The sequence below is a fragment of the Odocoileus virginianus genome, chromosome 3 (genome assembly GCF_023699985.2).
Source record: "Odocoileus virginianus isolate 20LAN1187 ecotype Illinois chromosome 3, Ovbor_1.2, whole genome shotgun sequence".
Classification (NCBI taxonomy): Eukaryota; Metazoa; Chordata; class Mammalia; order Artiodactyla; family Cervidae; genus Odocoileus; species Odocoileus virginianus.
Genome location: NC_069676.1, coordinates 78047368 through 78072554, shown reverse-complemented (window position 1 = coordinate 78072554; position 25187 = coordinate 78047368). Strand labels below are relative to the sequence as shown.

The following is a 25187-nucleotide window of genomic DNA, read 5'->3' as shown; positions in this document are numbered from 1 at the left end:
TGCTAGTGAGAACTAGAATCACAGCCTCACTCAGTTATAGCCATGAAGTTCAATTTTACCACGTGCCCAGATGACAGAGAGCTGGAAATATTTAGTGAACATAGCTAATGACTATCACAGTTGCCCAAATAATTGGCCTATTATGGTTTCATGTATCTTTGTTTTCCCTACCTGGCTGGACTGCGAAGTTAGAACCTACGACTTTAAAGGCTCCCAACAAATTCTTTGGATTCAGTACATGAAAAGGACAGCTTGATTAAAGTGTGATTTCAATAAAGTAATTATGTCCTTTTGGAACTCTTCTCCTAATACTATATTTTAAAGTTTAGCTCTGATACAATACTAAAGTTGCCAGAAATAGATAACAAAATCATTTAGATAAACTAGACAGCCCAGAAAGTAATCATCTGGCTACTAAATCTAGATATAATCATAAACTAGATAATCAAAACTGGACTCAATTCATTTTTCCACAGATGTTACAATCTATGAAAGAATTAAGCCTGGAGCTCTGACACTACAATATCATCTCTCTTTACCTTCACTGTATTTGCTATTTAAAGCTTCACATTAGGAACCATTCAGGCATTGTTAAAGAGAAACACTCATCCACACTGAGTGTTCTCACTTTGAGATGACAGCCATAAATCCCAAATGTTTAGGACTCTCAAATCTTTATCTCCAGACTTCACTTCTTCCAGGAACTCTAGAATCATATATCTTGATATCTCTGCTTTGATGTCTTCTAAGTATTTTAAACATAAACTAGCCAAAACAGAACTTCATTTTTCTGCTCTACAAATCTGCTGTTTTCTTAGTCTTTCTTGTGTCTGAAAACAGCACCACTTACCTAGTTTCTCAAGCTAAAAACATAGGGACCGTCCTGATTCACCTCTGCCCCTTATTCTTCTAGGTCAAACCTAGAAGCAAGTCCTGGCAACTTTACTGCTAAAACATACTCATGGTCTAAGAACACCTTGCCCTTGCTCCCGGATAGCCCGAGCCATGACCGACTTTCGCCTGGACTGCTGTAAAACCTCCTACCCAACCTGTTTTCACTAACCCCCACCTCTATATCCAGCTTCCACATAGTGGTCATAATCTTTCAAACAAACATCAAACCATGACCTTTCCCTCCTTAAAACCTACCATTACCCTCTGAATGAAACAGAAAGAATATCCACCCTCAAAGCCCTGAATGATCCGACTGAATCCATTTCACTGACCACATGGTTAGATTACACCCCACTCCGTCGCTTTCTATCCGGGCCAGCTTTCTATTCCTTCAACATGCCAGGTTTGGCTCACCTTCGGGCCTTTGCATTACTTATTTTTTCCCAGTCTTTGCAGGGATGTCTGATTATCTCTTGATTATTATCTGATATATCCTGGTTTATTTTTTGCTTATTTCACACCACTAGAACGTAACATTAGCTGTTTTGTGCAGTGCCTTGTATCCATTTTTGACTAGATCAGCACCTGGCTCATGCTAGGTAGTGAGCTAATAGGTGTTGAAAGGTATTTATGATTTGAGTATGTACAAAGTACATGGTATCAACCAGTAAGATAAAAACCTTATATAACACAACACTTCTAAGTTAATCTTTGGCCACTTTACAATTATTCTGGAATTCCAATGACAAAAAATATTAGATTATAAATTATTAAACATAATAATACATAAACTAAATGTTTTCATAGTATCATTTTATCACAAGTAATTAACTTGGAAAACCATTTGCATTCCAATCTAGACAGACACTGGAAGGAGAAAATAAAATGAACAAGAACACAGTAGCAGTAGTCATTTATATTGAGCATTTACCACATGCCTAGGCACACTATATTCGTCACTTTATTAATTTTAATGAGGTGCGTATTACTATCCCCATTTTAGAAATTAGAATATTGAGGCTCAGAGTGATAAAGTATCTTGCCCCCAATCACACAGCAACTATCAGAGTTAGGATATTAATCTATCTGGAACTCTTTACTCTATGGCATGACCTTAGAAGGCAGTTACATGGTGAGTCCTGACTGAGAAGCAGCAGCAGCTGCTACTGTCGGAAAATTAGTGCGCTCTCTCTCAAAGAGCTGATGGCTGGTAGGCCTCTTGACAGACAGAGAATCATAGTCAAGTGTGCTGTCTTCAGATAACCATCATATTTTATTGTACTCATTAACTTTATATTGTATTAAGTTTTACATTTATGTTCAAGTGAAACTGTTCTCCATCTAAGAATGTGTAGCTTCTTTTTTAATAAGCTTATTTAATAAGTGATTTAAAAGATAATTAACTTATAGTGAAAGAGCTACCAAGAAGTGGCAAAAGTCAAGGAGGCAGGTGGTGAAACTCAGATACAATGTAAATCCAAATGGTGGCCCATGAATGACTGAACTTTAGAAAATTCAGGATCATAGTACTAATCTTTTAAAGTAGCTTTTCCAAAAGAAATAGTGGCATTGCAGGGGTGAATAGCAAGGGAACATCCCACATTAATAGAAATATGGTGTCACATTATTCTCTGTATGAATTGCACCACATATAAGGGGACTCTGGGAACACGACTATAATGGAACAGTGGCAAATTATACACATTCAGTGAAAGGCAATCCTAACCGAGACTGCCCATGTAAAACCATATTATTCTTGGGGAATGAAGACAAACTTTGGCTCTTCTAGTGTGCAGAGGAGAAAACTCAGAGGATGTAATGGTCTCCAAATTAAATGGAGTGATATCTTAGTTAGGGGTTGGGTTTTAATGGTAGGTCTTAATGTGAAAGTCAAATTATCCTGGAAAAATCCTTCAGAAAATATTATACTCCAGCACGGTATACCAATTTTAATTGACCCAGCACCATATGGTATTCCTCCTATTTTGATAAATGGTTTTTTGTGAAGTAGTTACCTTCTGTCTAGTAGTCAGTTTTATGAAAAAGATTTATCTTTAGGTGTGCTGTTCATATTATGGAAGGATAATGAGAGATCAGGGAATAAGGAGATATGTTTCCCACTTGACATCCACTTCTGGGCCTGATTGAGTAGAATGCTCAGAATTATTTAAATTGTCCTTTTCCTGTCTCTTTCTTTCTTCACTTTTTATGGTGGGAGAGGGGGGTGGAGAGTATATGTTGAATGTGCATAAGCTGTTTGCACTTAGAAGACAATTCCACTCTATACAAGTGACTTTAATGTAGACTACTTATCTGATATGAAACGGAAGGCAGAAAGTGAAAAGTGAGTCGCTCATTCATGTCCAACTCTTTGCGACCCCATGGCCTATACAGTCCATGGAATTCTCCAGGCTGCAATGCAGGAGACCTAGCTTCTATCCCTGGGTTGGGAAGATCCCCTGGAGAAGGAAAAGGCTACCCACTCCAGTATTCTGGCCTGGAGGATTCCATGGAATGTGTAGCCCATGGGGTTGCAAAGAGTCAGACACGACTGAGCAACAGAAGGCAGAACTGGGGCTAATAGGTAGATATTAGCAGGTGAAATAGACTTTCATTTAAAGCAGCAGGACTTCTGTCACACAAAATATTGATATTTATCTAAAGATTACATGGCCATATGTTTTGGGTTAGATAACTAATAAATTCAATTCCAATACTAACATAAAAATTATCTGAAACAAGTGGGCAAAATAAAAAGAAAATAGTAGGAAGAAAAGTATTATCATCTGCTACTTGACCCACATTAGTGTTCCCTTCATTGTTTGAAATCCAATGGGAGTGTGATAAATAAATAAACTTAAGAATCTTAGACTAAATCAGTGATCTATGACATCTCTAAAGTTCAGACTGAATGAGTCACTGGATTGGTGTCTTATCATTATAAATTATTTGAAATAACAGAATTATAATACTTATAACATTTAAAGAAAAGTTCAAAGGACAGTAGAAAATTAAGTAAAGGAATATAAATGCATATATGCAAAACAGAAAAAGAGACTCAGATGTATAGAACAGACTTGTGGACTCTGAGAGAAGGTGAGGGTGGGATGTTTCAAGAGAACAGCATTGAAACATGTATATTATCTAGGGTGAAACAGATCACCAGCCCAGGCTGGGTGCATGAGACAAGTGCTCGGGCCTGGTGCACTGGGAAGACCCAGATGGATCGGGTGGAGAGGGAGGTGGGAGGGGGGACCTGGATGGGGAATACATGTAAATCCATGGCTAATTCATTTCAATGTATGACAAAAACTACTGTAATGATGTAAAGTAATTAGCCTCCAACTAATAAAAATAAATGGGAAAAAAAAAGAATATAAATGCCAAAAGAAACAAGATTTTTTAAAAAGTGAAAAATTAGAAAAAAAAAAGAACAAGATTTTTTCCAAGTTTCAGGTGACTTTAATAAAATGAAAATTTCAATTAGGTTCACAGAAAAGACAAGGTACAATAGTATGACTGAAACAGTCCTGGAACATGTCAGTCAGCAGTTGATTACAAAAGGCTAAATAAAATCCCTTCTGTTTTCCTATATGTAGTGTGTATATATCATATTTTAAAAGCTGTTATGTAGACATTATCTTTTTAATTATATGGCTTAGATGCCAGCTCCTTGAGAAAAAGGAATGATATGGTGCCTGGTTCTCACTAAGTGTGGCCTGAATTCTGAGATACTATATATATGATATATTAGTGAACACCATGACCTGATAACCTTAAGATTAAAATCAGAAGATGACTTTTTTTAAATGACAGCAAATTTAAATCATGAAAAAAAATAATAACAAATCTCCCAAGGAGGATCTGGCAGATATTCACAACACTCTAGAGAACCAGAAAAATAAACTTTAAAGCTTTACATATTATCATACAGAGACTCTTTCCCCTCCCATTTTTTTCATCCCTTTTTACTCCCCCTCCTTCTTCCTCTTATGTTTGTCTCCTTCCAAAAATCTTTCCTTGTTTTTTAAAACTTCCTTGTCTAAACTTTTAAAAATATAAGCTACGGGACTCTGGAAGGAACTGAAATTTGTGATAAGTTCAAGATTTCTCTTTTTTGACTAAGACTTCAGCTCTACAAAAGTAGGGACTTTGTTCTGTTCACTATTATATCACTTAAGACAGTGCCTGGCAAATATTAGGCCTTCAAATATTTGCTGAATAATTCTTTTAGTTAGAAAAACTGTCTCCTCCAAAGAGTTCTGTTTTAAATATGGGACTTCCTACTGGTTCATTACCTGAAATTATCATTGTTTACAAAAGTCTTATAGAAAATGGTGAAAGATATTTCTACATATATTTCTGTATATACTAGAGAGTATGTGCAGAGAGTTGAAAGAAAAGTGATACAAATATGGAATTCACAGAGAACAGCATATTAGACAGAGATGATAAAAATGATTATAAATAGTGCGAAACAGTTAACATGTACTGAGTGCTAATATCTGTGACAGGTACAGTGCTAAGAATTCTACAAACGATATCTCAATACCTCAAAGCTGGGTAGGTACTATTATTACCCTTTTTTACTGATAAGGAAACCAAAGTGTATAAAGGTTGAGTGGGACATTCACAATCTGACAGGTAGTAAATTGTGAAGCTGTAACACAGACCCAGGCAGCTGGATTTCAGAATCCATACTCTAAATCACTATAATATGGTGTTTCACTACATATAAAGTAAATCAAGAAAATTTTGTCTGGTTAAGTTCTGAGCTTTTTAGAGAGAAAAACTAAGGCAAAGAAATGTTGAATAATTTCATCAAGATCATATTTCCTACTTGACTTGGTCATTAACAAAAGCATAACAATATGTTCTCTTACTTCCTATATTAAATAAGCAATCAACAGGCCTCTCTGGCTACTTCTCTACTTGTCTGTTTACTTTCAGAGGAAACCTTCTTCAGAGTTTTTCCCATATTCTGCATATCTAATTCTTACCTCATTCTACTCTAGTTAGTCATCTGTCTCAAAACTCCCCTGAGGGCCTAGCAGTGTCTCTGTCATTACTGATTTCTCAGCAGCATTTGAGAGTTGACCTTTCTTTTTGAAAAACATATTTTTTAGCTTTTATTAAATCATAATCACCTCATTTTCCTCCTATGCAATAGTCTTTCTTCCTCAGAACTTGTTCTCGCATAGGCGATGTGTGTAGAACCTAATCTCCAAATCTTGAAAGTAACATTCTTAGTGTTCAATCCTGGGTATCCTTTATTCACAATTTTCTCTGTTCCCATGGCTTTAAATACTAGTTACAGTCAGTCTTCATTATTCATGAGTTCTGTATTTCTAAATTCACCTACTTGCTAAAATTTATTTCCAACCTCCAAATCAATATTTAAGTGTCTTCTCAGTCATTAGCAGACGTGCATATGAACAAAGCAGTGAAAAATTTGAGTCCCTGAAGTGCATGTGCCCGGCTGAGGTGCAATAAGGTCACCATCTTCCAGTTTTACTTCTCATACTTGTAAACAATTGTCCTTTTTGCAGTGCGTCTATTTAGTGCCTTTTTTTGTGTGTGCTTTTTATTGATGATTTTGCTTTTCTAAGTGGCTCTCAAATATAGAACTGGTTTGCTACCTAATATTTCCAATCACAAGAAGCCTATGATGGCCCTTGTAGGAAAAAATGTGTTTGCTAACTTTCATTCAAGCATGAGGTACAATCCTGTTGGCTCTGAGTTCAATGTTAATGAATCAACAATATGTGTCAAATATGGTGTCTTTAAACAGAAACATACTTAAAATCTGACTAAGTACTGACTGGTGGATAAAAACGTTATGACCAGAGGCTCCAGGAATCTAACCTCATGTTTCTCCTTGGGCCAATGATAAAGTCTTTGTTAACTCCACATTTCCAGAAACTTGACAGAACATAACTACTATGAATGAGAACTGACTGTATATTGTGGTCCCCAAATCTCAGTTAAACAAATGAGTGAATCACACAATTAGTTCAAGAGGTAGGGCAAGGTCACTCAGAGCATGGTAATGAGTTTCAATTTTCCAAAGGGAAGCCATTGGAATAGTTAAGGGAAAGTATAGGTATCAGGGAGAGATGGGGAAAGTATAAAGATAAAATAAAATTTCTGTTTTCTGAAGTTCACTATGTGGAGAATGAATTAGAGGATGGAGAGTAAAATGGGGAGACCAAGAATGAGCAGATTGCAGTATTTAGGTGAACCATGATTGTGGTTTACCCTAGCTTAGTGGCAGTAGAAGCAAGCAACAAGAGATATTTTAAATGCAGAATGTATCAGATGAGCGGCTAGACTGGATATGGGTGTGAGGAAGAGGGAGGAGTTCAGGATGATGCTAAATTTCAGGTTGTCATTACCCGTGTACATGGTAGTAACATTTACCAAGAAGAGGAAGACTCAACCACAGTGAAATCTACTTTATGTCTCTTTTATCTCATTAGAGATCTGTTCATTACTTCATTTACTTGATGATTATAGAGTACCTACTATGTGCCAGGTATCTGCTAGGTGTAGAGTTTTTTTGTAATGGCTGATTTGCTTTATATCCCCAACTCTGGAGATTAATTTTTTGAACTCTACATCTAATATATTTTCTCATTTGCAGTCATTTATCTGTATGTCCATCCTGGGTTAACTGGAAAAAAGGTAATAATTTTTACTTTGCGTTATTTGTATTCAATTTAGTTAGGCATTCTAAATGTACCTGAATCTCTTATTTCACATGGCTTCTTTATCACGCTGGATTGTAATTACTTACTGATGCATTTCTTCAACTATATCATATCCTCTCACAGGGGGAGTACCTGGTCTGTCTTATTTGGTGCTACAGCCCCAGCACCAGGCACAGTGCTCGGGACACAGTAGGTTCTGCATTACTATACTAAGGGTGAGATAAGATACAGAGGACCATAGCCATAACTAATGATAATCTATAACGGCAAATTTTCTTTCCTAGGCTGGGTTTTTTTCCTCATTTAGAAATTACTCATGCATGTTCCCAACAGTTTAAATGAAGACTCCAAAAGCATACTCTAGACTGAAAGACAATGTTATTATTCAGTAAGAATATGGAGAATTTCATTTGTCTTACAGATACAGCGGTTAGGAACAAAAGAAATATTTTCTTTAATAGTTTCTGTGCTTTATATGTGCCATTTATTTGCTTAACCAAAAAGAAATCACAATAAATAAAGAAGTATTATTTTCATGGTTTCTGGATATATAAGTCTGTTTGCCTTTATATCATTATCTCATAAACTTCATTAGTTTGCCAACTTCATTTGTGAATACAATTCCCATTTTACCCCCTATAGTCTGGAAATTCCTACAAAACTTATGTATTTTGGCCGTAGGCAAAACGCTTTATAAAATCAAGACTATATCCATAACAGATTTTGGCAGTGAAAAAGTTGATTTTTCTCTGTAGCCCACAAGTAGAATATATCTCCAAGCGAGAAAAATCCCATAATTTCAAACTGGAATGAAAGTATATGTCCGAAAGGAGTGTTTCCCTGGGATTGAGGTTAATAAGAACACCAACTACATCAAGGAAGGCTTTCAGAGGCTATATAGTACATACTCCAGAATGACAGCATTTTTCAAAATGTGATTTAGACATAGTTTACTGATTAAAATACTTTCCTATATGCTAAAAATTAAGTTAAAACCTGAATTAAAAAAGAAGTGAAACAATATAAAATTAATGTAGTGTATGTCTACATACTTGAGAGTATAAATATGCCAGCCTGACAAAAGAAACTTATCCAGTCTTTTGGGAAGTCAATGCCCACGGCCACCAAGTTTTGTTTATCCAGCCTTTGTGGTAGGCTGATTTCTAAAGTAAGACAGATGACTTACTTTTATAAAGACAGTGTTTAACAAATAGCTTTCAATAGCTGATGAGGTTTCCCAGTTCTTCCCTAGTAAAAGGATAGCAACCTCAAGTGTTACTCAATCCATCCCTTTCTTTTTTTTTTAAAATCATGCTCATACCTACAATCATTATTTTTCTTCAGATAATTTTTCTTGGCCCACTGTGATATCCTAGCTTCACTGCCAATTTGTAAACATTCCCTCCTTCAAATGTATGGTTTCCAGAAAAAATTGCCTAAAGTGCAGTTCATTTTGCTATCCTTTAGCTCAAAATGTTTAGCAAGTCATTGATGCATTCATAAAAGAAATTCAAAGAAATCAGCTTAGCATTGGAGTCCCAAATTCTGTCGACTTTGCTAGTTTAATCTACATTTCTATGCATCTCATAATATGGTCACTGGTCCCCAGTCTTCCAGACTCTTTCTCCACACATTTACTTAAACATTCTGTTCCTGATAGGGAGGCACCCACTTACCAAAACAGAACAAAATCATGAAATAATGCTTATGAAACAGTTATATACTTTTAATTTATTTAGATTTTTTGTTTATTCATTTCTTATTTCTTTGTTCTCATATTTGATGTCTTTACTGTTCGCCAAGATCTCAATTATTTGCGAATTTCTCTTTTCTTATTGTGACATGGGTAGTTTATACTTTCACACAAGCTTAGAGCATGAAACAGTCTTCAATTTTATTTTGATAAAACATTTTATTTAGTTTCTTTATGTTTTAACACCAAAGAAATACCTATTTAACATTTAGTTGTATATCATGGTAGATGATTTAAGTTATAGAATTTCAGTTAAAACTTAGATTTTTAATATAGTATGCCAAAAAAGAAAAAATAAATATATCTCTATTTCTTTCAATATTAAACTATAAATTATGAAGGAGTCATTGCCTTTGATTAATAACCCCTTTGACCAGGTATAATGAATATTTACACATTATTCTATGCTGATAGAGTACTTAAAATGCCTGAAACAATAACTACTGTCAAGCTAAATTTAGAAAAATTTTATGTGAGAAAGTCTTTCAAGTGACAGAAACGTAATATATATGAAATATGTGATAAAGTCCCTCTACACAAAACACAGAAAGATTATACCAACTCCCTATTAACATTTTTTTCAAAACAGAAATCCAAGTCTGTCGCTGATTTGAAATCTAAATGCACGTAATAGCCTGAGGGAATTGTAGTAAGGGTTGTTTCCAGAATGAGTTATAAACATGGAAATACTTTATTTAAACATCTATGTAATCTCCACTGAAACATATTATTTCGAAATTATGTTAAAAAAGAACTTAAAATATATGTTCTTATAAGACTAAGCTTCTCACATATTTAATAATCATGCTGTAAAAGGCCACAACACTGTGGTTGAAACTGTGTATATTTTTTAAATATTAATATTTTGTCCTTTCTGTATAGTTAAAAAATGGCAATAGTTAAAGATGTGGGCAATCTTTATCTTAAAGTGTAATTGCTGATTTTATTGGCAAACCTATAATAATGCATATGATCAATCTTTACTTAATTATTTTGAGTTGCAAACACAATTAATAAATCATCTTTGAAACGTACTGACCATAATCAGTATATTCTGGAACAAGTCCAGGAGGCCATTAATCAAATCGCGCAGCAAGGAAAGTGAAAACTGCGGCCTGAACAGTTAGGTAAACACTCAGTGAAGCTAATAAAAACCTATCTCATTTTAAAACCACCACTGTATTTACTTTTGCAACTAAGATAAACATTATGATAAAATTAAAGTTGTGTAAAAAATGAGGTTTGCTAATGATGACCAAAGTAAACGTATAGCAATCGCACAAACACTTAATGTCCCTGACTTGACACTGAAGAAGTTTAAAGTTCAGTTACTGAAAATCTTCAAGAATTAGACACTTGAATCTGATGAATTATAATATCCATAAAAATTAAATACACACATGCATACACACATTAAATTTACTGAGGTTTAAACTAGAAAAAAAAGCACACAATAAACTGTTAGGTATTTTCTTAAGAATCAAGGCAGAAAAATGAAAACAGTTTTTTAAAAAAATTAATTTATTTATTTAATTGGAGCATAATTATTTTACATATTCTTTTTGAAAGAACAGGCTGGTCAACTACCATATTCTAGATTGGCAGATGCAAATAAATAAATTGGTAACATGAGTAAATTTTTGAATGAGTTAGAAATTAAACATATATAAAACATAAATCCTTCTTTCTACCCTTACTCCCTCTCTCCCTTCCCCCACATTTCTTTTTTTCTTCTTTCCTCTCTTCCCTCTACTCTCTTTCTTTCTTTCTTCCCATTTGCTTTTAAAACCTGCTCTTCTAATTTTGTTATTGTCCTTTAATATTATCTTATTGACTGCTAAGTGGGCAGAAAGGAAATTTGTTGAGTTAACACATAGAAGGTTATTGGAAATCCTCATTTCCATAAGAATTATGAGGAAAGGAAACACTATAGGTTTAAAAACTCCATAAACACAGTTTACTTTCCAAGAAAAGATTTCTAAGATTCAGCCTAAAGCCTGGGGAAAACAGTACTTTAAAAATAACAATGCATCACATTCCTACAGGTTCCTACTTAGATAGTGCTACATACATGGGATCTCATCTAACCCTCATATCCACGTTGAAAGGCAGGCAGGAGGTTTTACCAAACCAGTCTTTATACTCACTGATGCAGTCCTATCTCTACTGTGTATTGCAGAAATTTTGAACAAGCAGTCGAAAGTCACTGCATCTCACATTTACTGACCTTTTAAAATACAGAGCCCTAATTCATTGAGTTGTTGTAAGAATTAAAGAAATTAAAGGAATTTGAGTGCTTAACACAACTTTTGGCATACAGTATTCAAACTAAATATTAGTTATTATTTATCCAGTATAATAAAGTAGCTAAAAAGTATGGTCTTTGGAATAAGATGATCCTACACTCAAAATCACAGACGTAGCTTTGTCTTCAGACAAGTTATCTAATATCTCAAGGTCTGATCTTCCTAATCTATAAAATGAGCATAGTTTAGTGAAACATATAAAAGGAATATATATAAAGGGTTTACCACAATGTCTATATCATAAGTATTCAATGAATGTTAACTATTATCATTATTACTGAGAGATAGATTTGCTTAACAACTCATATAAATACAAAATGTCATTAATAATAATTAAAAGGTAAATGATACTCTGTATAAAATAAAATTAACATTTTTTAATGAAGCAGTAGGGGACAAAGACCTCCACTGAAAATTAGCTGAGATTATAGATAGGTAATAAACAAAAGGTGAAATGTCAATAATCCATAAATATCAGAGAAAAAAGACATCTCTAAAGGTTAAGCAATGGTAAACCACTCCAGTATTCTTGCCTCAAGAACTCCATGAACAGTATGAAAAGGGGAAAGGATACAACACTGTATGATGAGCCCCACCCTCCCCCCATGTCGGTACGTGTCCAATATGCTACTGGGGAATAGCAGAGAAATAACTCCAGAAAGAATGAAGAGGCTAGGCCAAAGCAGAAACAACTTTATGCTGTGGATGTGTCTGGTAGAGAAAGTAAAGTCCAATGTGTAAGGAACAATATTGCATAGAATCTTAGGTTCATGAATCAAGGTAAACTGGATCTGGTCAAATTTAATTAATGAACAAGAATTTAATTAATGGGCAAATTTATTTCAGATCACCATTATATCTACTTCTGTGGGCAAGAATCCCTTAGAAGAAATGGACTAGCCCTCATAGTCAACAAAAAGTCCAAAATGTAGTACTTGGGTACAGTCTCAAAAATTACAGAATGATCTTGGTTTGATTCCAATGCAAACCATTCAACATCACACAATCCAAGTCTATGCCCCAACTACTAATGCTGAAGAAGCTGAAGTTGAACAGTTCTGTGAAGACCTATAAGGACTTCTAGAACTAACACCAAAAAAGATGTCCCTTTCATCATAGGGAATTGGAATGCAAAAGCAGGAAGTCAAGAGATAACTTGGAGTAACAGGGAAGTTTGGCCTCAGAGTACAAAATGAGAACTTTGGATCAGAGCCAGGAAAGCCTGATGTGTATATTTATTTCTCTAAACAAAAGTGTATGGAGTGTGCAATTTCATTCAAGATGACGCTGTTAGCTTCTAGTATAAAAAGGTAAGAATTGAGCTTCTTTGAGTTGAAGAAGATGGCATCCTATAAAAAGTATATCAGTGGTGGCGATGCATTACCACATTCCACTCCAAAGAAGTGAGGAAATACCTGCTAAGATGTGCTGCATCTTTTCCTGCTCTGTGTAGCCACATGGACTATGATAAGATCATGCAACCATGGGTAATTAAATTGTGAACTTAACCTAGGGGTGTGCATGTGTTTGCATGAATGTGCACACACACATGTGATTTACAACCCACCAATCACCTAAAATATTGCAGCTACACAACTACTAAATGGGACTGCTTAAAGGTTGATTCAGAACACACGGTTAAAACTTCTTCCTTACAGTTCAAGAAGCAACATCTGTGAAAAGTTATAAATCAACAATATGTTCAAGGTTGTTTGGAAGGATGTTTTAGAACTCTTGTGTTTTCAGAAGACATCCACCACAAAGAAGACAAAAATCATGCCTGAGATATATGAACATACATAGTTTTACTTGCTATCATATAGGAATAAAGAGTATATAAAAGTATCTAAAGACTATACAAGTATTCTTTTGTTCTTTTGGCCCAAACTATTTTAATGGTTTTATCTTGTAGTTGAGAATGTTGAACTCCTTCCTCTAGAGGTGTACAAATTTGTGACAATCACTAAAATTCTCTTAGAAAATAACCCTGCTGCTTCTAGATGACCGAACAGTTGGACAAGTAGTAGATTTATGGGAAGATCGGGAGGTGGGGAAGAAGGTCCAATATACAAACTGAAATTTCATTCTTGAGATAAATTTAATGCCTAAAACTCTAATTAAGGTTAGAAGTTTCTTATATATTTAAAATCACTGATGTTTGAGAATTTTGAGAGTTCATATCCCAAACTATGGCCCAAAATAATGCTATCCCTTGGACTGTCACTAAGCCCTTTGGGGAGAGAGGGAGATAGACTGCATGAGGGTGCTATGCATCAAGTACTCTTGAACAATGATTAAACAAGTCAAATTAATAATATACTATGGATTTTTTATATCTTTTAATATATAAATCTTCATTAATATATAAACTATAAAGCTTTAGGGGTTGGAGCATAAGGGAGCATGGGAGCTATATCAGCTCAGTTCAGTCACTTAGTTGTGTCCGACTGTCTGCAACCCCATGGACTGCAGCATTCCAGGCTTCCCTATCCATCACCAATTCCTGGAGCTTGCTCAGACTCATGTTTATCAAGTCGGTGATGCCATCCAACTATCTCATCCTCTCTTGTCCCCTTCTTCTCCCACCTTCAATCTTTCCCAGCATCAGGGTCTTTTCCAGTGAGTCAGTTCTTTGCATCAGGTGGCCACAGTATTGGAGTTTCAGCTTCAGCATCAGTCCTTCCAATGAATATTCAGGACTGATTTCCTTCAGGATTGACTGGCTGAATCTCCTTGCAATCCAAGGGACTCTCAAGAGTCTTCTCCAATATCACAGTTCAAAAGCATCAATTCTTTGGTGCTCAGCTTTCTTTATAGTCCAACTCTCACATCCATACATGACTACTGGAAAAACCACAGCTTTGACTAGACAGACCTTTGTTGGCAAAGTAATGTGTCTGTTTTTTAATATGTTGTCTGGGTTGGTCATAGCTTTTCTTCCAAGGAGCAAGCGTCTTTAAATTTCATGGCTGCAGTCACCATCTTGCAGTGATTTTGGAGCCCCCCAAAATAAAATCTCTCACTGTTTCCATTGTTTCCCCATCTATTTGCCATGAAGTGATGGGACCAGATGCCATGATCTTAGTTTTCTGAATGTTAAGTCTTAAGCCAACTTTTTCACTCTCCTCTTTCACTTTCATCAAGAGGCTCTTTAGTTCTTCACTTTCTGCCATAAGGGTGGAGTCATCTGAGTATCTGAGGTCATTGATATTTCCCCCAGCAATCTTGATTCCAGCTTGTGCTCCATCCAGCCCGGCATTTCGTATGATGGACTCTGCACATAAGTTAAATAAGCAGTGACAATATACAGCCTTGAGGTGCTCCTTTCCCAATTTGGAATCAGTCTGTTGTTCCACATCTGGTTCTAACTGTTGCTTCTTGACCTGCATACAGATTTCTCAGGCGGCAGGTAAGGTGGTCTGGTATTCCCATCTCTTGAAGAATTTTCCAAGTTTGTTGTGATATGGTATACTGCAATTTTTAAACTTATTTGAATATGAAACCTTTTGTAGGGTACTTATTAAGATCTCCTTTATATAATTGTATAGAATGAAGTCTGTAAATGACACCATAAAAAATAACTTCTGTACTCAATATCATTTAACTTCAATAAACATCTGACTTTCTTCCCTCACTTATCCAAATCTCAGAGCTAGAGGCATTTTATTCCTACCTATATATTTAGCAGCTCTTCTGACCACAGAAGCTAATGCTTTTTCTAGTCAAGGGTCGTTTAAGGAAGAGCTCAAAGTTAAGTTAGAGTTGCTTGAGATTTGCAACAATCCTTGCTCCTGCTCTACTCAGAACTTCATATCCAGGTTCTGGTAACCAGGTCTGTATGGTGTAGCCCGGTGTTTGGCTCCTTGTCTTGTTCTCTAGCACAAACTTATTGGCTGTAACTTGGGTTTGGCTCTCTTCTCAGCCACCTCCCAGGATCTGGAGCCCTGACTCTGAGACAAAGTTTTCATTTATAGGTCTCTTGTTCAGATACTAATTTTAGTATCTCTTAAAAGTAGTTTGCTTTTGATAAAAAGAATCTATAGAGATAAGAAACAGAGCAGCTATTAGAAGGTAAAGCATAATTTCTAGGTGGGAAGAAATGGGCTGAAATAGTTGAAGAAGTTACAGACATTAAAGTGTTGATTAAATCATTTGGACTGAGCATTTTGTTAGTTGGCTAACTTTGTTAACTGACTGCTTATTTCAATAAGACTGGGACATTGACTCAATTTAGACAAATAAGTGAATAATGACTGGGTCATTCATTTTGTTAAAATAACACAACTAGTCCACCTAGCCACAGTGATTTCATGTCATACCAACACAATGGCATTAGTAGACTTTTATTATATTAGATTTTTCAGGATGTTGAAATAATAAGAACTCCTAAATTTAGAAAAACTTGAAATGAAAATTCTTTCTCAGTTATTACATGAAAAAGCATTAATAATTTAAGCTAAGTGAATATACTGTTAATTTAGATACATGTTGTGTCATTGTATATTTATAGAAAACAATTTTGCAATGTTTTTATTTACAATAAGAATTTTATCTGATGATATTAATAAAGTATATATGAGGATGAAAATAATTTCACAGTCTCTATAGTCTTTGCCAGCTGGTTCATTTTGTTTAATATGTGAAATTAAAAGGACATACCAAACAACTCTACAAATCGTAATTTCAAGTGATGTAAGATAGTAAATAGCAAGGAGTGTACAGCACATGGTTATACTGAATAATAACTCTTGGTGTTGATGCGATTCAACAGAACAGGATGAGGGTTCCCCAAGTAAAATCATATTGAGTGGATTAGTCACACTCAAATTTTTAACGAATATTTATCAATATATACCAGAGTGAGGATTTCAGAGTCTTATTAAAAACAGGAAATCATCAAAAGATCTAAAAATATTCCTGAAAAAAAAAACTTTATATTTACCAAAGGGAAAAAAAAAGGCAAAATGTCAGTACAATTCTGTACCTCAGGACTGCTAACACATGCCAAATTAAACTATTATCCCTGTGAGTACTCTACATAAGTTTCAGTATGTTTTCAATTTTCTAGTTTCCTGTGTTTCAAAAGAATGAGTTTTATTATTGGGAATCCAAAACTGTACAACATTTAGCAGTTTGAAAGCAGAGCTAAAAAATGAAAATGAAATGAAGTATAATAGCTTTATATAATTTTAAATGACTATATGTAAGAAGACACTATAATGACTGAAATATCAGAGATATCTAGTGAATCTAATATTTCAATAACTCAAAAAGCAAAAAGCAAGGGAACTCACAAAGAAAAGTCCTCCATGATGTGAGAAACAGAATGCTATCATATACATGAGAAAAAGCTGAATTTTTAACAAGGTTCCACACAGCCCAGCTTAGACTGGCCTTAGACTGGCCTTAGACTTAGCCTCAGCCTCACTGCACTCCCTCCGTTCCATGCCGCCTCCATTCCCACAACACTAACATAGTCCCCCTTATGTGCACGCCCCAGGCTGCTTTCTCTGCCTAAATCTCTGCTCTCTACTCCACTACTGTACTCCTCATATCTATGAAGAAGGTTTGTTTTCTCTCATGTAGACTAAGCTTTATGACATCAGGGGCTGTATCTAGTTTGCTCAGCATGTAAACATAAAAGAAAGATACACGAATGGATGAATCAATGAGTGTGGGCAAGTCATAGTCAAAATTACCTATTCTCAACAAAAAACTGTATCTACTATGCATTTCCTTAGATGATGTGAAATCATGTGGTAGTCATACAATGAATGCAAAATCTACTGAGAGGCTACTGCAAGAGATACAGAGGAAATACCATTGCGATGGACTGACAAAAATGTTTGAAATCCAGCAGATGCTTAAAACTGAAAACAAGTAATGAAGTCAGGCTTCCCAGCTAAGTTTAGTCGGATATAAGGGTTAATTATGCCACGGTAACGCGACCATAAACACAAAACCCAATGATAAATAAACAAAGCAATATCACTATCAACTGTACAATGGATACTTTTATGCAAGAAATTTGAAACCTCTCTCCTGTCAGGCTCAGTTTCCTCAAGGTATAGATTGTGCCTGTCTTGGCATCCTCTTTGTCTATATCAGAATCCTAAACTCATGCTCTTAGGATACCTTTACACTTTCAAAAGTTCTTGAGGACTTCAACAGTTTTGATTCATGTGGACTATATTTGCCATATTCAAAATAAAAACTGAGAAAAACTGAAAATATAAGAAATAATTTAAAAATAATAAAGCCAGTATATGTAATAACATATTCTTCATAAAAATCATTACATTTCCCAAACAAAAATTTTGTGAGGGCAATGTTTCGCAAATCTGTTTGATGCAGACTTTTTGCCTCAATGAAATGTTCGTTATCGCAACATCTCAACTCATGACAACCAATTTGGAATGTTTGTCTGAAACATTCAGGAGGACAGTCTGAACCAAAAAGTGAAAAACAGCACAAATTCAGTGTATAATTCCAAAATCTAAGAGAAATAAGTAGATGAGTAGAGACATTTTACTTGAAAAAATATCAAGCAGAATCAAATTAAATGGCTAAGCTGAATGTTCTGAGTCTCTTCAAAGCAGTAAATTAGATCAAAATACTTTAGTGAACACAAGCTGGATTCTAGTATTTTTCAGCATCCTACATGCCATTTCTCCTAGAGAAGGGCATGGCAACCCACTCCAGTATTTTTGCCTGGAGAGCACATTGGACAGAAGAGCTTGGCAGACTGCAGTCCATGAGGTTGCCAAGAGTCAGACACGACTGAATGACTAAGCATGCCACTTCTAATTAATCCATAAAAACCACAAGAAAAAACTTTGCTGTATTTTTAGCACATCTGCTCTAAATATTAATAGGAATTAACTAAATACCAGAGAAAATGTATTGATCCAAATACTTTACAAGCTCCAAAATCATTATTTTTGTTCTAAAACTAGCCTGATGTAAATTCAGAAATAAAAAAGATAATTTGAAGACTATGTAGATTGTTTTAATGTCATCTCACTACTTGGCAAAGAATAAAATGACTTACTTTTCCTTTTCTTGAAGCTGTTGCTCCTGAGAGGCCATTTTAGGTTCTGTCCCCAGATTTTTTTGCATCCGCTGCCTCCTCTTTCTACTTGGTGCAATATCAGGGATATCAGGACTTGAAATAATGGAATCATCTCTTCTTACAGTAGCTAAAACAAAATCACATAAAAATTATGCATATTTTTGAGTTCAGTATCAATTTGCTGCTTTAGCACCGATACAATGTGACACAATTAAAATAGAGCAAAACTATTTTTATAAATTTATTCAGATTTCTTATCTTTGACAAAGAATATAAAATAGGGAAAAGACAGTCTCTTCAATAAGTGGTATTGGGAGAACTGGACAGCTAATGTAAAAGAATGAAATTAGAATACTTCTGAACACCACACACAAAGAAAAACTCAAAATAGACTAAAGACCTAAATGTAAGACCAGAAATTATAAAACTCTTAGAGGAATACACAGGCAGAACCACTCTCTGAAATAAGTCAGTGGGATCCTCTATGACACACCTCTTAAGAGTAATGGAAATAAAAACAAAAATAAACAAGTGGGACCTAATTAAATTTAAAATCTTTTGCACAGCAAAGGAAACTATAAACAAGGTGAAAAGACAACGCTTAGAATGGGAGAAAATAATGGTGAATGAAACAACTGACAAAGGATTACCTTCTAAAATATACAAGCAGCTCAAACAACTCAGTACCACAAAAACAAACAACATAATCAAAAAGTAGGCAAAAGACCTAAACAGAAATTCCTCCAAAGAAGACAAACAGATGGCTAACAAACACATGAAAAGATGCTGGAAAGATGTTCAACATTGCTCATTATTACAGAAATGAAAATCAAAACTACAATGAGATACACCTCATACTGGTCAGAATGGCCATCACCAAAAAAATCTGCAAACAATAAATGCTGAGGAGGGTGTGGAGAAAAAGGAAACCTCTTGCACTGTTGGTGGGAATGTAAACTGATACAGTCACTATGGAAGACAATATGGAGATTCCTTAAAAAAACTAGGAATAAAACTGCCATATGACCCAGTAATGTCACTACTAGGCATACACCCTGAGGAAACCAACGTGGAAAGAGACACGCGTACCCCAATGTTCACTGCAGCACTGTTTACAATAGCTAGGACATGGAAGCAACCTAGATGCCTACTGACAGATGAATGGTTAAAGAAGCTTTGGCACATGCATGCAGTGGAATGTTACTCAGTCATAAAAAGGAACACATTTGAGTCAGTTGTAATGGGGTGAATGAACCTAGAACTTATTATACACAGTGAAGTAAGTCAGAAAGAGAAAAATAAGCATCCTATATTAACACATATATATGGAATCTAGAAAGATGGTACTCATGAACCTATTTTCAGGGTAGCAATGGAGACACAGACATAGAGAACAGACTTATGGACACACAGGTGGGGAGAGGAACGACAGGGTGGGATGAATGGAGAGAGTAACATGGAAACAGATACACTATCATATGTAAAACAGAGAGCCAATAGGAATTTTCTGTATGACTCAGATAACTCAAATCGGAGCTCTGTAACAACCTAGAGGGGTGGGATGTGGTGGGAGGCAGAAGGGAGGTTAAAGAGGGAGGGAACACAGGGATACGTATGGCTGATCCATGCTGAGGTATAGTGGAAACCAACACGATATTGTAAAACAATCATTCTTCAATTAAAAATAAATGAAAAAGATGATTTGATTTGATGAAGTGAGTAGTTAGTATGTAATATTTCAATACCAATATAAAACCTAAAATATATTGTATACATGGAACAACTTGATCAAAATGGTCTTTGTCTATCTTGAGCAACAACCTTCTGAAATGCATAGATAAAAGTGAATTAGAGGCACCTCTAAAGAGGTTTTGTTGGAGGGAGATACTGCTACAGGGATAATGAATCAAACTGATAGGAAAACAACAATTATCAGCAGGCATGGGGACTTCCATTAGTAATCTAGAAATAATTTTCATAAACTTCTCAGCCAACTGTAGGGAAAAAATGCAAGAAAAGTGGAAGAAAGTACTAACATATTGCTAATGCAGCTAACTCACTAAACTACCCTAAAAAATGTTTGATATACATGAAATAGAAGCAACAAAAGACATATCCTTGATTTACATTCCTTTTTTCTCTATGAACAACTTAATTGCAAAGAGCTTAAGGGGAATTCAGAATATTCTTTCACTCAATACATAGTATATTCTGCTATCACATATTTTTCTATAAAATAAAAGAGCTCCTTTGTTATTGGTAAATAATGAACAATATCAACATAATTTGAACTCTGGATTGTTCTATTGGTTCATATGACTTTTTTCCCAGCTTGTTAAAGTTGTAAAGTGATAAGGAGCAATCTTCCATTCCAATGAAAAAGAAAATCTTAGCAATGTATAAAAGCCTTAAAAAGTTGAAATGAGGGCTAAAAGTCCTTACAAGTCCATCACTTTAGCACTAAAAAAAGGGGCTGGTTTAGTGAAGTCAAGAACCCTACACTTTTCAAAAGTTAAACTCTCTGCAAAGCTGCAATCAGAGCTGAAGAAGCTGTGAAGACATTTCTCCCTGTATCTCTACTCAGACATTTAACTTTTTGATGAAACTAGTGTAATTAAATGTGTTCAGTAACTCCCATCTCTTTCATTTAAGAGGAACTGTGATGATGCAAAGGGTTAGCTGACTGTGATGTTTGGTGAAAAGGTTAGAGATATCTTAATGGTGTTAATATTTTTATTAGGATTATAACTAGGGAACTAACAACAGTAATGTAAAACTACATAGATTTTAAGTGCTCTGCCCAAACCTTAACTTTTTCTCCCAAAAGCTCTATTAATTTTAGTGCGCAAGTTTGCAGAATGAGTAGTTGTTCAGGCATACATGTGTCACACTCTAGAAAATTCTGCATTTTGGGTTCTCATTCTGTGTAGTCCAAGCTTCTCTGAGTGGCCTGACATCACTTGGACACTACTGATCCCTCTCCATAATTTTTTTTTTTAATTTTTTTTCCTGGATATAACTACCAGTTTTGAGAATGCAGTGCTGGACATGTTACTATGGGTTTTTAAAATATTATCTTATTAATCTTTAAACTTGTGAAGTACCTACTAAATTCATTTTACTTATGAGGAAACCAAGAATTTAGAGAAGTTAAGAAACTTGCCCAAATCATAGAGCTTTTGCTTTTATATTTTATCATTGTAACAATTAAAAAATATTTCTATCTGGTGGGTAAATTATTTCCTGATAAAATATGCCCATCAAAGCATATTTTACTTTCCAAAGCTGCTTAAAGACACATAAGTTCTATTTGATTTCTTATACATTATTTTATTCAAATGTTTTGGAAGTAAAGAAAGATAAATTTTAAAAAAGATGTTTCTCTGAACATATTCTAGCTGAATGACTCCTTTATTCTTATAAAGTTATGAGATGACTAAGGAAGATAGTTCTGGTTTCCTGAATTCTTATTCAGTCAGCTCTCATACAGGGTTTAATCAACTGCATAAGCAATCAACAAAGTACAATCTTGCTAGTAAAAACTAGCAAAAGTGTCAGAGTTAGAAGATGTTTCAACTATATATAGACTTGTAAAATGGAGAAAGATTTCATTTAATTACATGTTGGACATTTATGAGGAAAGAATGTTAAGCTTAAATTAAAACATAAGGTGAATTTTTTTTAAATAAAATTACATAAAAGTTCTGCCATTAATTTCAAAACTCCAGATAGCAACTTCACTTTGGCACCCAACAGGATATTTTATGTGTCAAATGGTTATATTATTTTTATAATGCCAAGAATTTACTTTAAAATGCAGTGTGATTAAAGGTGTGTATTAGTAAAAGTGTTGTATCTACTCAAGAATCACAGACCAGGAACAATTTTGTGGGATTCTAATAATAAAGTCCACATACTCGAGGAGGGTACTAGAGGCACCTTTGTTATTTGCATGTCAATAACTGATGTAAAAAATGTGTATCTATTGGTGAAAACAAGGCATGAAAACAAGCATGATGAATATTGCATATGCACTCTCATGAGTAAAATTAGAGGCATTTTAGATACACAGATTGGCTAAAGCATTTTAGAGATACTCCCTCCATTTTATGGACAGGTAATAAGAATTTAATGAGGTCTGTTTACTCTTAGAGACGATGCACTGTGCTAAATCTTCAAGTAGTTTTCTGTCTAGTTGTGACTTCTGGACAATTATAGTTGTCTGATGACATGAAAACCTGCCATTCCTACCTCAGGAATCTTTATATTTGTCAAAAGTGAAGTTTTGATATGAGCGGGTGACTGGGACACCTAAAAGGACATATAGCTGGGACTTCTTCAAGCTTATAGAACAGGTTCATGAATAATTTTATACTTGCTAGTAAATTTTCAGTTGACAACTGTGTATGTGGGAAAACCTAATCTGATAATTTACTATCATTATTTCTACAGCTTAAACTTCTTGGCGGCTACCATGATGTATCACAAAGAACTTGAGGTCTGTATAACCAGGAGCTTTAGGTCGGTTCATTGCTCTATTTTTATCCATTCTCTTCACAGTTACAGTGGAGATCACTGTAACAATGCCGTAATGAAAAAGGGCTACCATATACTTATTTACTGGTTAAACCAAATGTATCCTTCTTTGGGTTTGTTTTTGTACCTTGAGAAACAGCGTTTCCTTCAGTTTATTACATACATGAGTGTGTGCTCAGTCAAGTCCAACTCTTTGTGAACCTTTGGACTGTGGCCTACCAGGCCGCTCTGTCCACGGAATTTTCCAGGCAAGAATACTGAAGTGAGTTGCCATTTCCTCCTCCAGGGGATCTTCCTGACCTAGGAATGTAGGAACCCGTGTCTCCTGCATTGCAGGTGGACTCTTTACCACTGAGCCATCAGGGAAGCCCTTACTACATAAATGTAATAGCAAATCATGCCATAATAGATTCACTTAATTTATATATGGCTTTAAGTGAAGTTTTGATAATAATTATATAAACTTTTAAAAGGAAAAATTTCCATCCTATCCTTTCCTCTTCACCCTGCAATTCCAGAAACCAGAAAAAAAAGAAGTGCTACTCCAATCTCCGGTACCTACATATTATTCATTGATCATTTCAAGCATTCCTCAAATTTGAACCCATCCCACCTCTATTCATTACTTGTGCTTATGTTTTGTCCTCATATTTCATTTGGTTTCAAGGCTGGATACTTTATTCTGACCCCAGATGCCTTGAACATTGATTCTGTGTCTCAAAATAAGCAAAGCTGTTTTATATACAACAGAAGGTGTCTGAATCACATCAACACAAAGTCAAACCTTACGGAGCCTCCAAAATGTCTATATTATTCATGCTCATTGGGCTCAGTCATGTCTGACTCTTTGGGACCTCATGCGCTATAGTCTGCCAAGCTCCTCTGTCCATGGAATTTTCCAGGCAAGAATGCTAGAGTGGGTTGCCATTTCCTTATCCAGCAGATCTTCCTGACCCAGGGATTGAACCCAAGTCTCTTGAGTCTCCTGCATTGGCAGGTGGATTCTTTACCAGTGCACTGTCTGGGAAGCCCATATTATTCGTAACTTTACCTATGTTAAGGGTGACAAAGTCTTCACTTACTAGTTTCACATCCCATTTTTAAGAGAAAAAATCAATTTACATGAAGTGTACTTAATACATGCTCATTTTAGCTGTGAGGAAGAATCTGAATAGAGTTGGAAAGCATGACAAATGTTAAAAGGGAAATGAGAAGAAATGTGGCCTATATAGAAGAATGTTCATGAGAGAAAAAGATGCAGGAAATGAGATTGGTTAAGTAAGGGATTCAGGGAAGAATTGAATGAAAAAAAAGATACAGAGATACACTCAATAAATTTGCAAGCTTTCAAGGCCAGGCAGAAGAATATTGAATTTGATATTGACTGACAAGTTTTTTTTTTTTTCCCCTGAGATTCCACACCCAGAATTTTCTGTTTTTAATATTATCATCAGATTTTTTGTCACAACAATGTGTCTTTCACTATTTCAAGGAAATAAAGAAAAAAAAAAAACTATTGCCAATTAACTTATTATGGCTCAAATAGAAGTGGGAGAGCTGTGGGATGAATTTCAAGTTCTAATTGGGTTCACTGCATCTAGAAAATGAGGAATCTTTATACAAGCTTGGTTATTGTGAAAGGTGGCTCCACAGAAAGCCACACTTCTTCTCGTCTGACAGAAGAACTGCAGGAGCTTGGCAGCAGGAGTTCAGACATGAGAATGCCTCAGAGCTGGCCATTCTGGGTACTCTCAAGGGTGAAATAAAATGGCACTGTTGGTTAAACTGCCTAAGCCCCACGAGTTAAACTACCTGGTAAACTTCTATTACTGACCAGAGACATATTAATATGTCTTTTGTCACCTGAACATTATTGACTGGAGATGTTTCAATATTCACTTACATAGCATATAGCT

General features: G+C 35.1%; 1 protein-coding gene across 2 annotated transcripts in view; it reads right to left on the bottom strand.

The window, feature by feature from the left end:
• XRCC4 (X-ray repair cross complementing 4) overlaps positions 1-25187 on the bottom strand; it is a 280295-nt gene that overhangs the window by 82052 nt on the left and 173056 nt on the right. For both annotated transcript variants that reach the window (XM_020894180.2, XM_020894181.2), the window contains exon 7: positions 18715-18862. In XM_020894180.2, the coding sequence (XP_020749839.2) occupies positions 18715-18862 (148 nt within the window). The remainder of the gene's footprint in view (positions 1-18714; positions 18863-25187) is intronic.